At 34.1% G+C, this 13692-nt stretch overlaps 1 protein-coding gene and 1 long non-coding RNA gene across 9 annotated transcripts in view; one reads left to right on the top strand and one right to left on the bottom strand.

Moving 5' to 3' along the window:
- Positions 1-6881, bottom strand: part of POSTN (periostin) — a 34243-nt gene extending 27362 nt beyond the window's left edge. For 2 of the 8 annotated variants that reach the window (XM_059378312.1, XM_059378314.1), the window contains exons 1-3: positions 6702-6881; positions 5308-5406; positions 1095-1159 (exon numbers count right to left, since the gene is read on the bottom strand). In XM_059378312.1, coding sequence (XP_059234295.1) covers positions 1095-1159; positions 5308-5406; positions 6702-6820 — 283 coding nt within the window. In that variant the 5' untranslated portion in view covers positions 6821-6881. The remainder of the gene's footprint in view (positions 1-1094; positions 1160-5307; positions 5407-6701) is intronic. The other 6 variants (XM_059378310.1, XM_059378308.1, XM_059378313.1 and 3 more) reach the window with 3 other exon arrangements.
- Positions 1-13613, top strand: part of LOC132002992 (uncharacterized) — a 206789-nt gene extending 193176 nt beyond the window's left edge. Inside the window, exons 2-3 of the long non-coding RNA XR_009400093.1 lie at positions 9212-9429; positions 12682-13613. This is a non-coding gene — a long non-coding RNA (uncharacterized LOC132002992). The remainder of the gene's footprint in view (positions 1-9211; positions 9430-12681) is intronic.
- Positions 13614-13692: the final 79 nt, after the last annotated feature.

A 13692-nucleotide genomic window follows, 5' to 3' on the forward strand; every position in this document is an offset into this window, starting at 1 on the left:
GCAGCTGATTTATTCATTTTTTGACCCTATCTTATTTGACAACTCATATGATTTGGATAATATCATAGGAGAAATGGTTATTACATTTGTGAATATATAAAGACTAGGTGACAATTAATAAATTATAAAATCAAGACCCCCCAAAGAAAACCCCAAAAAGATGAGGAAAACGAGTCAAAATTAACAAGTTAAAAATAACAGAGCTCCATGTGTGTCCTTATGCCCATGCTGAAAAAATAAATCCTAGAGAAAGGCGTGACTTGATAGAAAGAACTTTAATTAATTGTAATTGGTCATAAATTCATTATAAGCTAATGTTAAGACTTGGTTACTAATGACACAAACCAAAATTCAGGGGCTCCCCAAAGTGAAGTATTTGTCTTGATTTTGTTCTCTCGGCTGCCGGGACCCACAAAGAATGCAGACACCAGTTTAGAATCACGTTCAGAAAGATGACTGGATTAGAGGATTTTTATGCATTGGTGTCCATAATGGTGAGGGCCTCAAAGTTTATGTTCTATTAGAAGAACTGGGAACGATTAGTTCAGGGAAGAGAAATCTATTGAAAAGAAAGGGTAACCAGTGGAAGTATGTGATGGTTGGTGTTAAATATCTGAATGGCTGTTATTTCAGAGAGGAACTAGATTAACTTTTTTTTTCTTTAGTTGGCAATTTTAGAAAACAATTTTCAACATGAGGGATGTTATAAAATCAGAGCTGTTCGGTTACAGAAAATTATGCCTTCCCAACTAGTTCACTCCATGTTTCTAGACAGTGTCAAAGACGGATTTTGTAGAGAGGATTTTCATTTAATTTTTCATTTGAATTTAAATTTATGATCAGGTTTGTATTGTATGGCCCAACATTCACTGAATGAGCTGCATGTTTTAATACTTTGTCACCATGAAAAATTCATGATTAGCACAAAGATGGTGGCAGTATCTTGGGATTTATCATGGTGCTAAATACACACACACACACACACACACACGTGCACACACATACACATTGGCTTATCTATAAGCTAAGCTACCTCAAGTCTTTTTCCTCACATCAGACAAGTTCCTCATTCATTTCAGTAATTGAAATTTTACCTGCTGGGCAGCCTTTCATTCCTTCCATTCTCATGTAACCAGGGCAACATTCATATAACACAGTCCTGTATATCGGAAGAAAATTAGTATTAAAATGGGGAACTACATAAAATTCATTTCCATATAATCTTAGCAAAAATATATCACTTATTGCCATGATTTATGAGACTTTTGAATTGTTTTTTTCCCCCTGATTTCAAGTTTGTTTATATTAGTTTGATTTCTCTATATAGTTTCATGACATTGTAGAAAGTTTCAGGATCTTAATGCAGATGAATGAGGTTCCCAGTTCTGTCCTTGGTAGATGTATCACCTTGAGCGAGTAATTTGACAAATTTGAGTCTCAGTTTCTCCAGCTTTTTAAAATGGATGTAGTAGCTATGATAGCTACTCACAGGCTAGTTGTGAGTCTCAAATAAAATTCTGCTTTGGAAATCATTTTGTGAACTATAAATAGTTAGAAATGTTTATTAGTATAAGTTTATGAGAAACTAGAAACATCAGTAAATACATTAACCCAATCCAATCAATAAAAGCTATTCCACTGCTAACTAAAATAATATTTTAGGTTTGAATTGCCAGTAGAATTATTAATTTGATCATAGTAAATATAATCTTTAAAATCTTCTACAATGCAATATTCAAGAAAATGCTATTTTTTCCAAGTTAACAAAGTGTAGTAAGTTATATATTGGCATAATTAAGGCAACAAACCAGAAAATTCAGCAAAGATATATCTAAAATAAGTTTGTATTACTCTGTTTTGTTGGAAAATAGTAACCTCAAATCATCTACATCATTGCTTTTATTTCTTACTTTATTAAAAATATAATCCTAATTTTCATTTTATCAAAGTCCATTTGAGGAGTCCAGAAAATGTCACACAGTTTAATTACTTAGACTAATTATCTTATAATTTAGTAACTAAACATGTATTAAGTAGTTCAGATATTATTTATTTCTTTTTTTTTCTAGTTATGATAATCATATTAAAAAAGATGAATGAATGAGAGAATTTGAATATATTTAAGAAAAAAATCACTATAAGAAATACTTTTCTTAGTATGATAAAAATGACAACAAAAGCAAGTTTGTAAAAAGTAGAATTATTAATGATATACAAAACGGTCTTCTATAGTTTGTAAATAAACTTTTCAAATTAAAGCCAAGTCTATTAATTGATTATCCATGGTTTATGGTCTTGTTTGTGACCTTATATTCCCATCTCTTTATTTTCTTGATGTCAATTTAAAAAGTAGAATGTAACATTATTTATACATATACATGTATGCAGTGAAAAATGAAAGATGAATGAGAAAGAAATTTCTGGCATGGAAACTGACTCAAAGATATTTGATAGATTTTTAAAATGGACAAAATTAAGTGGGAAATGCCAATTTCAAATTGTTCATCAATTTTAAAATAATTTCAAAAATAGCTGGTATTAGAAACATATGGAAACTATATGGGGGTCTTATGCAAATCTTAAAATGGCCCCTGAAACAACGTATTTAATTAGATCCTCATATAAATAAATTTGAATATGTGGATGCAAAAGGATTGATTCAGAATTTCTTACATGTTAGCTTTAGCATATATTGTAAACAACTTGAAAAATGAGATACATATTTATTGGTCCAGTATTGACAGTATTGACTTGAAGTAAAGAGTGACTAGAAGAGGAAATTGTTAATGTAACAAAAATTTCTGTAGCACATGCTAATATGACCCAAGGATTAACCTTAATGTAGACAATTAGTGCAACAGATGGAATAAAATCCAAAACAGCTGCAATTTCAGCTGATAGTTGAACAACATGGTTATTTGAGTTGATATTTGAAAAACAAATTGTAGGTTTATTCAGGAGAACATTTATTCGATACAAAACTTAAATTTCCCACATGGTTAGTAGGACAAAACAAGAGTAAAGAAAAATCTGAAAGTGGAAAATTTATCTTCATTTTCTGATTAGCTATCTAGAATCTCATGAAAATACCAGCTGAAAGGAGTCTACGAAATACTGTATTATTCAGCCAATACATATTGTAGGAACTATCTTAAACTTGGGAAATTCATGTTTATCAGTAGGCCTGCCCAATTACTTCCTTCAAATCTGCAAAGCAACTGTTCAACCAAGACAAACATTTCTGTCAACTGATACAAAAAGTCCTAAAGATGTCTATGGAAATTTTAGCAACTGCAAGCAGATGGCAAAACAGGCATTCCTGTTGTCAAGGTTATTGATTTATTTGATTATTCAAAACTAATATCTAGCATTTAAATTTATTTCAGAGCACAGATGTAAATATGTTTATGAAAATGAAGCTGCTTGGGAGAAATAAGCTAATATAATTTAACAAAGGAGACACTGTTATGTTTCTGGTAAAAAGCCAGCCTTCAAAGCAGGATTTTTTTTTTTTTAATGGATAACAAGAAAGAATGTTGGCATAACCTTTGTACAAGCCTTGGCATCTCTAATATATTTAGATGGTTAAAATGAGATTATATCATACTTTCCTAACTTCCAGGAAGGATATAATAAAGATATTCCCTGAATAAATTCAGAGAGCAGGTCCTTATGTAGTTGGTGTGTATTCCAAATACGCCTCATGGTAACCACGAATATGAAGAACAAAGGGAAGAGAATCCAGAGCCTTGGAGTTCCCAGCTGAAGTCCAGCTTGCATCATAGGCAAGATCACTGCGACCACTGACTTACATTGTGATTGTGTGAATGACTCACGAGTCTAGCAGATGTCTGCAAACTAATAAGAATAAAGTCTAGGCCAAAAAGCATCATCAGTTGAAACTCTAGTAAGCAAATGAACAGGAATAGACAGCAAAGTTCTGTGGCGTCCTAGATCTAGTGACCACAGAAAAGTAGAGTCCAGCTAAGGTTATATGCACTGAATACATGATTTTTATCTGGAAATAAAGATAATCTTATGCATTTTAGATAGGCATCTGGTCACAGTTCCTTTTCCCACCCACACATATCCATTTGTTCAAGTACTTTAAATTTAAGGACAATTGATATTGTGAGTTACTTAGCAATTTCACATTCATCAAATCATTCTACCATCCCCCCCAAAACTCTGTAACTATAAAATCCACATTTCACAGGTAAAGAAATGAAAGCTTCAAGAAGTTAATTGATGCTGTGTTTAGTATTTGTACCAACATTGTTAAGTTAGGAATAAGTTTTTAGTAATCCCCCAATCCTTCCACCTATTTAGGGTAACTGAAGTTTAATGATGATGTAGTAAGCAGGTTCTCATTCAGATATTTGTTTCTCAAGTCCTCTTTCGTTGAAAGTGGAGTCCAAATCAATGTGAAGCACTGTTTTTTTAGCCAGCAATGGTATCTCTACTTTTTCTAATACAGTAACTTACTCTATGACTCAGATCCTTCACTTTAAAATGAAGAACTTGGACCACATGAGTAATTCTCAACTTTTATTTGCCCATGATTATAATTTCCCACCAACACTTATTGATTAATTAAACCAATACACATTTCTATCAAGTAATGAAAGTATTTTCTGATTTTAAGTTAATCAGTGAAATACATATCTAAATAAAGAATAATTGTCTTTCGGGCTACTGAAATAGTAGATGTAATGACAGGTCTTACACCTGTTGGACCCCTGCGGATCTGGTAGTTTGGGATGAAATAACTGGATTAAATGAAGATATGAAGCTTAAATTCTTTCCAAATTCAAGCTTTGATGAAAATTTTGAGGCAAACTGGAGTATTTCAGATAATTTCCAAATGGATGTAGGTGAACATTAATTAGTGCTTCAAAAATCCTGATATTTTAGATCAATTTGTTCTTCTGGCTCTTTTTTTTTTTTTAATAAAATGAGGAAACTGAGGTAACCATTTTTATGAAATGAATCGTAGAGATTAAGCGTCTTCTCCAAAAAAGAGGGCCATAACAAGGGTAGAAATGCCATGGTGTCACACTGGTTCTATACAGCATCATGTGATTTTTTTTCCTTTGGACCTCCATGACACATAAATTCAGGGCTCATGAGTGGCCCACTAGCAGAGGTTAGAAATATAGAGATAATTTCTTAATTCACATTTATGATTCAGTTTTTGTTTTAAAGCTTGCAATGTGGGAGAATTTTTTCAAGTAAAATGGTGTTTATGTCCAAGGAAAGACATAGACATCTATGGGACTGGTGCATTAGGAAAAAGATGAGACTTACGTTTTCTTTCCACAGATGGCACCTTGGTACCAATTCCTACAAGTGCTGAAATATTTCTTTTTGGTGCCTAAAATCTGTTGAAGGGCGCAGACATTTGGGCTAGAATACAGGGAAGAGAAGAAAGTTAATGTCCTAATGACAATGACTTTTTCATATCCTCATGTCAGATGGTTCAGAAAAAATAAATTAGCATGTGGACTCAATTTTGAAACATGTGATTCTAGTCTTGCACAAATCTACTTCTTGATCCAAGCTTACTGATTCATCAGAAAAACTAAAGTCTATGGGAGAGAAAAATAGAGAGGAAATTATACATCCAAACACCAGTGTTCCAAAACTTAATCTAGTAGGAATATTCAAGCAGCATTAAGTTCAACTTAATTTTGTTTTCATTCATATTACTTTTATAATAAGCCAATGTAACTGACCCTTTTTAAACCAAACGTGCTCATTTTGGTCTCTAATATGGAACAACGGACTCTGGAACAATGAGGAACCAAGAGAGGAAAAGAGACAGTTTTTACTAGGTCCAAAGACAGCATATGCTATAATTTTCTAGGTAAGCAATCACAGAAGAAATGAGTGCTACAATTAACTGAATAATATGGCTGCACAAAGGAAAATCTATTTCTTGGAGTGGAAATAGTAGATCAGAACATCCTCTGCCAGAATTTTAAGAGTCTTTCTCTCTTAAAGAGATAGGAAGTCTTATTTGCACTGTAAAGCAAAGGAACTTTTGAGCAATGTGAAAACTCCTTTGAGACATTAGAAGAAATGCCAAGATCCATTTAAAAAAATTATAAATGGTTGCTTAAGTTACTAAATTATTCCTATTAACTTTAAAAATGCTAAGTTGTAGTTAAATTTATTCCAAGAAATATGTTTGCAAATTTTGCAGAATGCAGAATTTAAAAACATTCTTAAATGCTTTAAAATATTTAAAGAACTAGTTACATTAATCATTTTTAAATTTTCATACATAACTTAAATGAAAATTTCCTTCACAACATGTGAAATATTTCAAAGCTATTCACATAATGAAAGCCCTAGTCATATATTTTTATTTTGGAAACCTCATTTCAGGTTTATGGAAGGAAATAAAAATACAAATAAATATAATAATAAAGAAATGCCTATTAAATATAGTCAATTAAGTTAAAATTATATAATGCTGCAAAAAAGCAATTACATGCAAATTATTTTGACAGTAATTTTTAAAGTTTAAAATTTAAACTATAAACATCTACAAATCACAGAATACTCCTTTTTTTCCTTTTTCATACTATTTTTTAATGTAGAAAGAAAAAAAGACCTCGGTGTATTTAAGGAACTTTAAAGATAACAAGCCAAGTAAAAGAAAAAGAAAGATTTATAAAACCTAACCACTGACTTACCCCTGATCCCGGCCCCTGATTCGGCTATGAGCCAAAATCTTGTCATAATGGCCATTGGCATTTGCAGGGTTAACAACAACCAGCAAGAGTAGAGAAAATATAGGTAAGAAGGGAATCATCTTTAGTCTCTCCGTTGCAGTTAGTCCACGAAGAGAACTGGCAGTGGCTTTGGAGAGCTCAGAGTTTATATACATGTCAGAGTCTGTGGGAGGGAGCACTGTATAACCTGGGAATCTGAGCTCTCTCCAAAAAACATCAGCAACTTCAAGTTGGCAGCTAAAGTCCACTTTTCCTAGTGATGTTTACTGAACACATTGAGCCTCTTTTATATTTCATACTGAAGAAGATATTTATTTTTATTGTTAAATTATTTATATTCCCCTTTAATAACTGACTCTTTGCCTTTTCCTATTTCAGTTTTATTCTTCTGCACTTTGGAGGGGTTCATGGAAAATGGTTTTGTTTGGGTTTGAAGGACTATTCTGCAATACACCCCTTACAGAATATATGTTCCTGTGCTCAATGAGATCATTGTTTGATCTTATCACATCACTCACATTTAGTTCACCTCAGAACTGAAGGGTTATTATTTTTCACCAGAAAGCAAATGTAGATGTAAGTTCAATAATCATAAGGCAGTAATGGCTCTTGATTAAAAACAGATGTTGGACACATTTAAAACTTGTACAAAATATGAAATAACTCTGATTGTTGATGAAAAATACAGGAGAGACCACATGTTCCTTGCAATACTACTAAACAAGGGAGATATTTCCATTTTACTTCTCTTTTCAAATATCAAGGAATGGATAGAGTTAACATAAATCTAATTCTGCCAAGTTTTCCTAACTCTTAAATGAAGCAGAAAAGAAAACCATTTGTGCTTTATTGTTTTTTCATTACACGCTTCACATGATGATGAACTTATCTAGGCAGCACATCTGGTAACCACTGGACAAAAGTAGCCCCTATTGGAAACAAGTATTACAAATCTAGCAGTAATAGATTAAAGACATATTAAGAAACAAGAGCATTGGGGCGCCTGGGTGGCTCAGTGGGTTAAAGCCGCTGCCTTCGGCTCAGGTCATGATCCCGGGATCCTGGGATGGAGCCCCGCATTGGGCTCTTTGCTCAGCAGGGAGCCTGCTTCCTCCTCTCTCTCTCTCTCTGCCTGCCTCTCTGCCTTCTTGTGATTTCTGTCTGTCAAATAAATAAATAAAATCTTAAAAAAAAAAAGAAAGAAAAAGAAAAAAGAGCATTGCCAGAAATCTTCCTCTGATTTTTATCAAGAATAACTGCAGTCTCTAAATATTACACCATGCGGTTCTAATCCAAGGGAATATGCGCTCTTAGCCCTCCGCACATGGTATGTCAAATGTTCAAAACACCAGATAAAAGAAATCCAAATGTCAGATGTCAACCATAAGCTGAACTGAAACCTGCAATGAGTCTTCTTGAATACATAAGTTGCACACTATCCTAAAGTAAAAGTGTAATTCCAATATGTCTTGTTGCAAAGTGTTCCTTCCATCATGGCACATTGGTATTGTTGCCCCACTGGCAATATAAAGAAATTTGATACTGCCTCACCATGTTTTCCAATTGCAAAGCCTTATAGGGGAGGCTGAATGGGCCCGGGGTGATTCCAGGTATCAGGAGAGTTACATCAAACTTGGCTATAGAATTTATTGAGTAGGATGGAAAAACTGTTTTATGAAAATAAGTCCTTAATACCAGTAAATTAGCTGTTAGAATATTCTTGGTAACATAATTATATAAAAGTCTTCAATACTAGCCTGTCTAGTCATTATAATGTAGATTATGTATCTTCTAAGACATAATAATGAAATTTCGGAATTATAGAATGATGAATCAAACTTATAATACGGAGATTCCTCTGACAACACCATTATAAATGGTCATTCATTCTTTACTGGGATGCTCACTGTTATTAATGCAACCCATTTCCTATTAGACAGCTGCAAGTATTTATAAGCTTTTCTGGAATGAAGTTGAAATCTGCTTAAATCCAATGGGGTTTGATTGGAGAGGAAGGATTGAGGTATTGAGAGAAAGAGATACAAATCTGGATCATGTGTATCAAGGGTGAAAGATGTCTTCAAACAGAATCCCAAATGATGACAAACAGACTTGATTATAAGTACAGAGGTGAAGGCAGTATCAATAATTTCCTATCATGTAACCTACTTTCTTCATAGTGTCTGCAGTATATTGAAAATAAATTGATTATTTTTAAGAACAATTTTACCCTAGTTTTTCCTTGTGACCATTGGAATCAGGGGCATCCTTTCACGTAGACCACTGATTCCTTCAGTGGTCTAGATGGACAAATAATTGCATGAGATGAGTAAGAAAAATGAATACACATTCATATTTCAAAAGAGACAACTCCTTTCTGGCTGGAGATACAGGTTTACTTTTTATAAAAAAGCATGGTATATGCTCATATTCTAAAAAGTTTCTGAAATCTTTGTTTTTTTTTTTTTCAGTTTCAATAATAAAGTCTTAAATCTACCCATCCTGAATATCACATTGGAAATTGTATAAGTCCCTTGGAAGTCAACAAATGCTAACCTTCGGCAAATATTTACACTCAAGATGAGTAATGCCATCGAGGAAGATCTTGAAAATGAGGACCAGATTGTACATATAAACTACATGTAAACTTAGAGGTTGGAGAGCATTCCAAGAGAGGGACAACTTTAAGGTAAATATAAAAACATGAAAGCACTGTGACTGAAAAAGCCAAGCTCAGCCTGGAAGTATGATATTGTATGAAATTATGGAGTGGTCGAAAGTCCAAACAACTGCTTTAACCACTATCCTAGCTTCTAGGAGCCTGATAATTGAACATAGTCTATGTCTGTTGGGCAGAGTAGGGTGAGGGAAGAAAATAGTTTCAGAGAATGGAAGAGAAGGTAGTCTAAGAAGTGGAAAAGAGAAAAAGCTTGAGAAGGACACCATTCTCCCTTTTCAGAGCACTCAGCAGGGGTCAATCTCTCATTCTTTCTCACCACACAGGGCCCTTATTCTCCTGCTTCATGAAAGCATACTGCCCCTGGGTTGGCTACGTAACTTTATTAGCAGTTTTGAGGAGGATTGAAATCTTGGCAATTGAATCTGACCTTCAGGGCTGTAAAGTCTGACCTGGAAATGTAAGTCATTAATGAAAAGGAAATGACTTATTATGCAACCAAAGAAAAATAATGTGTCTGAAAGACAAAGACATTTGTTTCTAGCTATCAGGATGCTAATTTATGGGCAGTTTGCAAATTATCCAGTGGATCTTTGTAGCAAGTCTCCTAGCCTCTGGAGACTGTGAAGTCATTGTAATATCATGCTTACTCTCCCTCGCGTGTAACCAACGTGACCTACACTCTCTAGGATTGGGCATTGTCTATGGATTCAACAAGCCTGGATACCCAAGCCAAGAGTAGATTTTTTAAAAGGCATTTCCTTGGTTTTGAATGATCCAAAGTAGTTACGCGCCCCAAGTTATGTCTGAACTCCTGCTTTTTTAACAAATGGTTTGTGGGATCTTGAAAACCTTTCTTGAGTATCATTCTACTTTCTTACTGGCCTATTTGTAAACTATAAACAATAGTACTTGGTTATAAAACATGACAAGGCCTTGAAGTTAACGCCACACATTCATTGAGGCAGCATGTCTCAGTGTCCAAACGCTTGCCCAGTGAAGGTCTTAGCATTTTTTGGTACTTGGGTTTGCAGCCCTATAAACTGAAGTTCTAACAAATGCCCAGTGATCTTTGTTTCCTTTAAGTGAGGGAAAGCCAACAGTAAAAGGAATTCAAATTAAGCAAAAATAAAATTTTGTGATTTTTTTCCTACCTCTTTATAATATTAGCTAATATTATAAATATATATGTATATATAAATATTATAAATATGTAGGGCACCTGGTTTGGTTAAACGTCTTCCTTTGGCTCAGGTCATGACCCCAGGGTCCTGGGATGGAGCCCTTATGGGAGTCCTTGCTCAGCAGGAAGCCTGCTTCTCCTTTTCCCTTTTCCTGCCACTCCCCCTGCTTGTGCTTGCTCTCTCTCTCTCTCTTTCTCTTTGTCAAATAAATAAATAAAATCTTTAAAATAAAATATTAGCTAAAATACAATTGAAAATCAACACCTGACTTAAAGAAGTCAAAAGGGCCGTATATAGGCTAAGATATTTGTGGCTAACAAAGTAAAATCTACAAGAAGTGGTACCTGCGAAGCCATACTCGGAATATATTTCCAATGGAGAAAATCCATGATATATGAAAGATAAGAAATCATTCATATTCAAGGAAAGAGATGACTAACATGCCCCCCAAGTAAACATTGTATGATGTCTCTTTAATGTTAATTCTTTTGGAAGTATATAGAAGGTTTTCTGTGGTAAATGTGGGTAACATGCCATCTTTCTTGTTTAAATTTAGATTCTCATATCCTTTAAAAGCCTACCAACTGAAAAGTCTCCCTTTCATATTAAGTAATCAGTGTAACTATTGTCCCTAACTGAACTGAACACATCTGAAATTTTTTAACTGGGTGCTTATTTAGCAGCATTTCTTAACCGTATTTACTTGTATTTCTCTGGAGACATCTAGTGGAGAATGTGCAGTATATGTTTCTAGAAGCACAGATACCATTAGATTTTGATTTAAATAATTTATAGGAAAATGATATAAAAATATTAAACAACTTATATACATTTCAAAATGCCAAATAACTGAAGATTAGTAACAATCCCTTAAATAAAATATTTGAGAGCTAATTTAGATCAATCACAACGAATGATGACAAATGTAGATTAAAAACTGAAAAATCTGGTCTTGTTTCTTTTATGTGACTGAACAATAAATTGCTTTACTTTTAACCGAGTTTTATGTTGTTGTTCCACACTGACATGGACTAGTGACAACAATAAGAAATTGTGACCGATTTCTCCACCTCATGTAAATGATCAGAAATAATCACTTCCATGGTTTGATGTCACTCACTGGTTCCTTTTACATTTATAAACCCTTACTTTCTCATCTCTGGACACTTGACACCATTGACGTTGTGCCTTTCCTCTTTTTTCTCATTTAGATCTGGACAACTTTGTTTCAGAGACAGTCAAGACCCTAGTCATCATCTGTCTCCCGTTCACAAATGATTAATATTCTTCTAATAACTTCTAAAGATTGGACTGTAAGATAAAGAAGTGCATAATTGCTGCAATTAAATGAAATATGTAGATGATCATAGCTTATGGGATGAGAGTTTTAACATCTCATTTGGCATTTTTAGTCTGATGAAAGAATGGTCTGAATTATGATAACTTTATAATCGATAATCACCCATTTATAACATTCCTGAGCCTTTTCCATCTGAAATAGAAATATTCTCAGGTCCCGTACTTAGACCTCCATCTGATGATATCCCCTCTGTTTATTTGTCCATGACAACATTGTCCTCAAATTCTCTTCATCTTCTATTTCCAGTGTTTGTAATACATGCTATATATTCTCTCTACCCCCACTTCTAAAAAGCTCCTTGTACCTCTGCCCAGAGGTGACGGAGGGGGTTTTCCAACCCTAATGTGTCTGCTTATCCTCAGACATTGAATATATTCTGCTTTAAAATAAACTTCTGCTTCTCCAAATATTGGTCTTAAATGATTAATTTCCAATTGCAGAGATTCAGTATTGTTACTGAATTCAGTATGGTTACTCTTAGAGATTCTTTCTTGTTACTCTCCCAATATATCATGAACTTTCCTGCTTTCTTATGCAAATATACTTGAAAATGTCAATTCTCTAAATGTGTGGATCTGGTAATGTTTTTTATTCACTACAATTTTCTTTAATGTAAACCAATATGGGGGTGCTATGGGAAAACAAAAATGGAAAAGAATTGCTAGTTGTTTTATGCTAACAATTGTGTGACATTCTTTATATTTTTATCCTTTTTCCCAGTGATACCCATACTTGTGGAAAAACTGGAATAAGACAAAGCAAAGTTATGGTACTGGCACAAAAACAGACACATAGACCAGTGGAACAGAAGTAGAGAGCCCAGATATGGACCCTCAACTCTATAGTTAATAATCTTCAACAAAACAGGAAAAAATATTCAGTGGAAAAACACAGTCTCTTCAAAAAATGGTGCTTGGAAAATTGGACAGCTATATGTAGAAGAATGAAACTCTACCATTCTCTTACACCATACACAAAGATAAACTCCAAATGGATAAAAGACCTCAACGTGAGGCAGGAATCTATCGAAATCCTAGAGGAGAACATCAGCAGTAAGCACTTTGACATCAGCCACAGCAACTTCTTTCAAGATATATCTCCAAAGGCAAAGGAAACAAAAAAGAAAATGAACTTTTGGGACTTCATCAAGATCAAAAGCTTCTGCACAACAAAGGAAACATTCAACAAAACAAAGGGGCAACCCACGGAATGGGAGAAGATATTCACAAATGATAGTACAATACACACAAAACAGATAATCATGTCAAAAAATGGGCTGAAGACATGAAAAGACACTTCTCCAAAGAAGACATACAAATGGCTAGCAGACACAAGAAAAAATGATCATCATCATTAGCAATCAGGGAGATTCAAATCAAAACCACACTGAGATACCACCTTACATCAGTTAGAATGGCCAAAATTAATAAGACAGTAAACAACATGTGTTGGAGAGGATGTGGAGAAAGGGGAACCCTCTTACACTGTTGATGGGAATGCAAGTTGGTGCAGCCACTTTGGAAAACAGTGTGAAGATTCCTTAAGAAATTAAAAATAGAGCTTCCCTATGACCCTGCAATTGCACTACTGGGTATTTACCCCAAAGATACAGATGTAGTGAAAAGAAGGGCCATCTGTACACCAATGTTCAGAGCAGCAATGGCCAAAGTCACTAAAGTGGAAAGTGGAAAGAACCAAGATGCCCTTCAATGGATGAATGGATAAAGATGT

The sequence above is a fragment of the Mustela nigripes genome, chromosome 15, assembly GCF_022355385.1.
Source record: "Mustela nigripes isolate SB6536 chromosome 15, MUSNIG.SB6536, whole genome shotgun sequence".
NCBI classification, from domain to species: Eukaryota; Metazoa; Chordata; class Mammalia; order Carnivora; family Mustelidae; genus Mustela; species Mustela nigripes.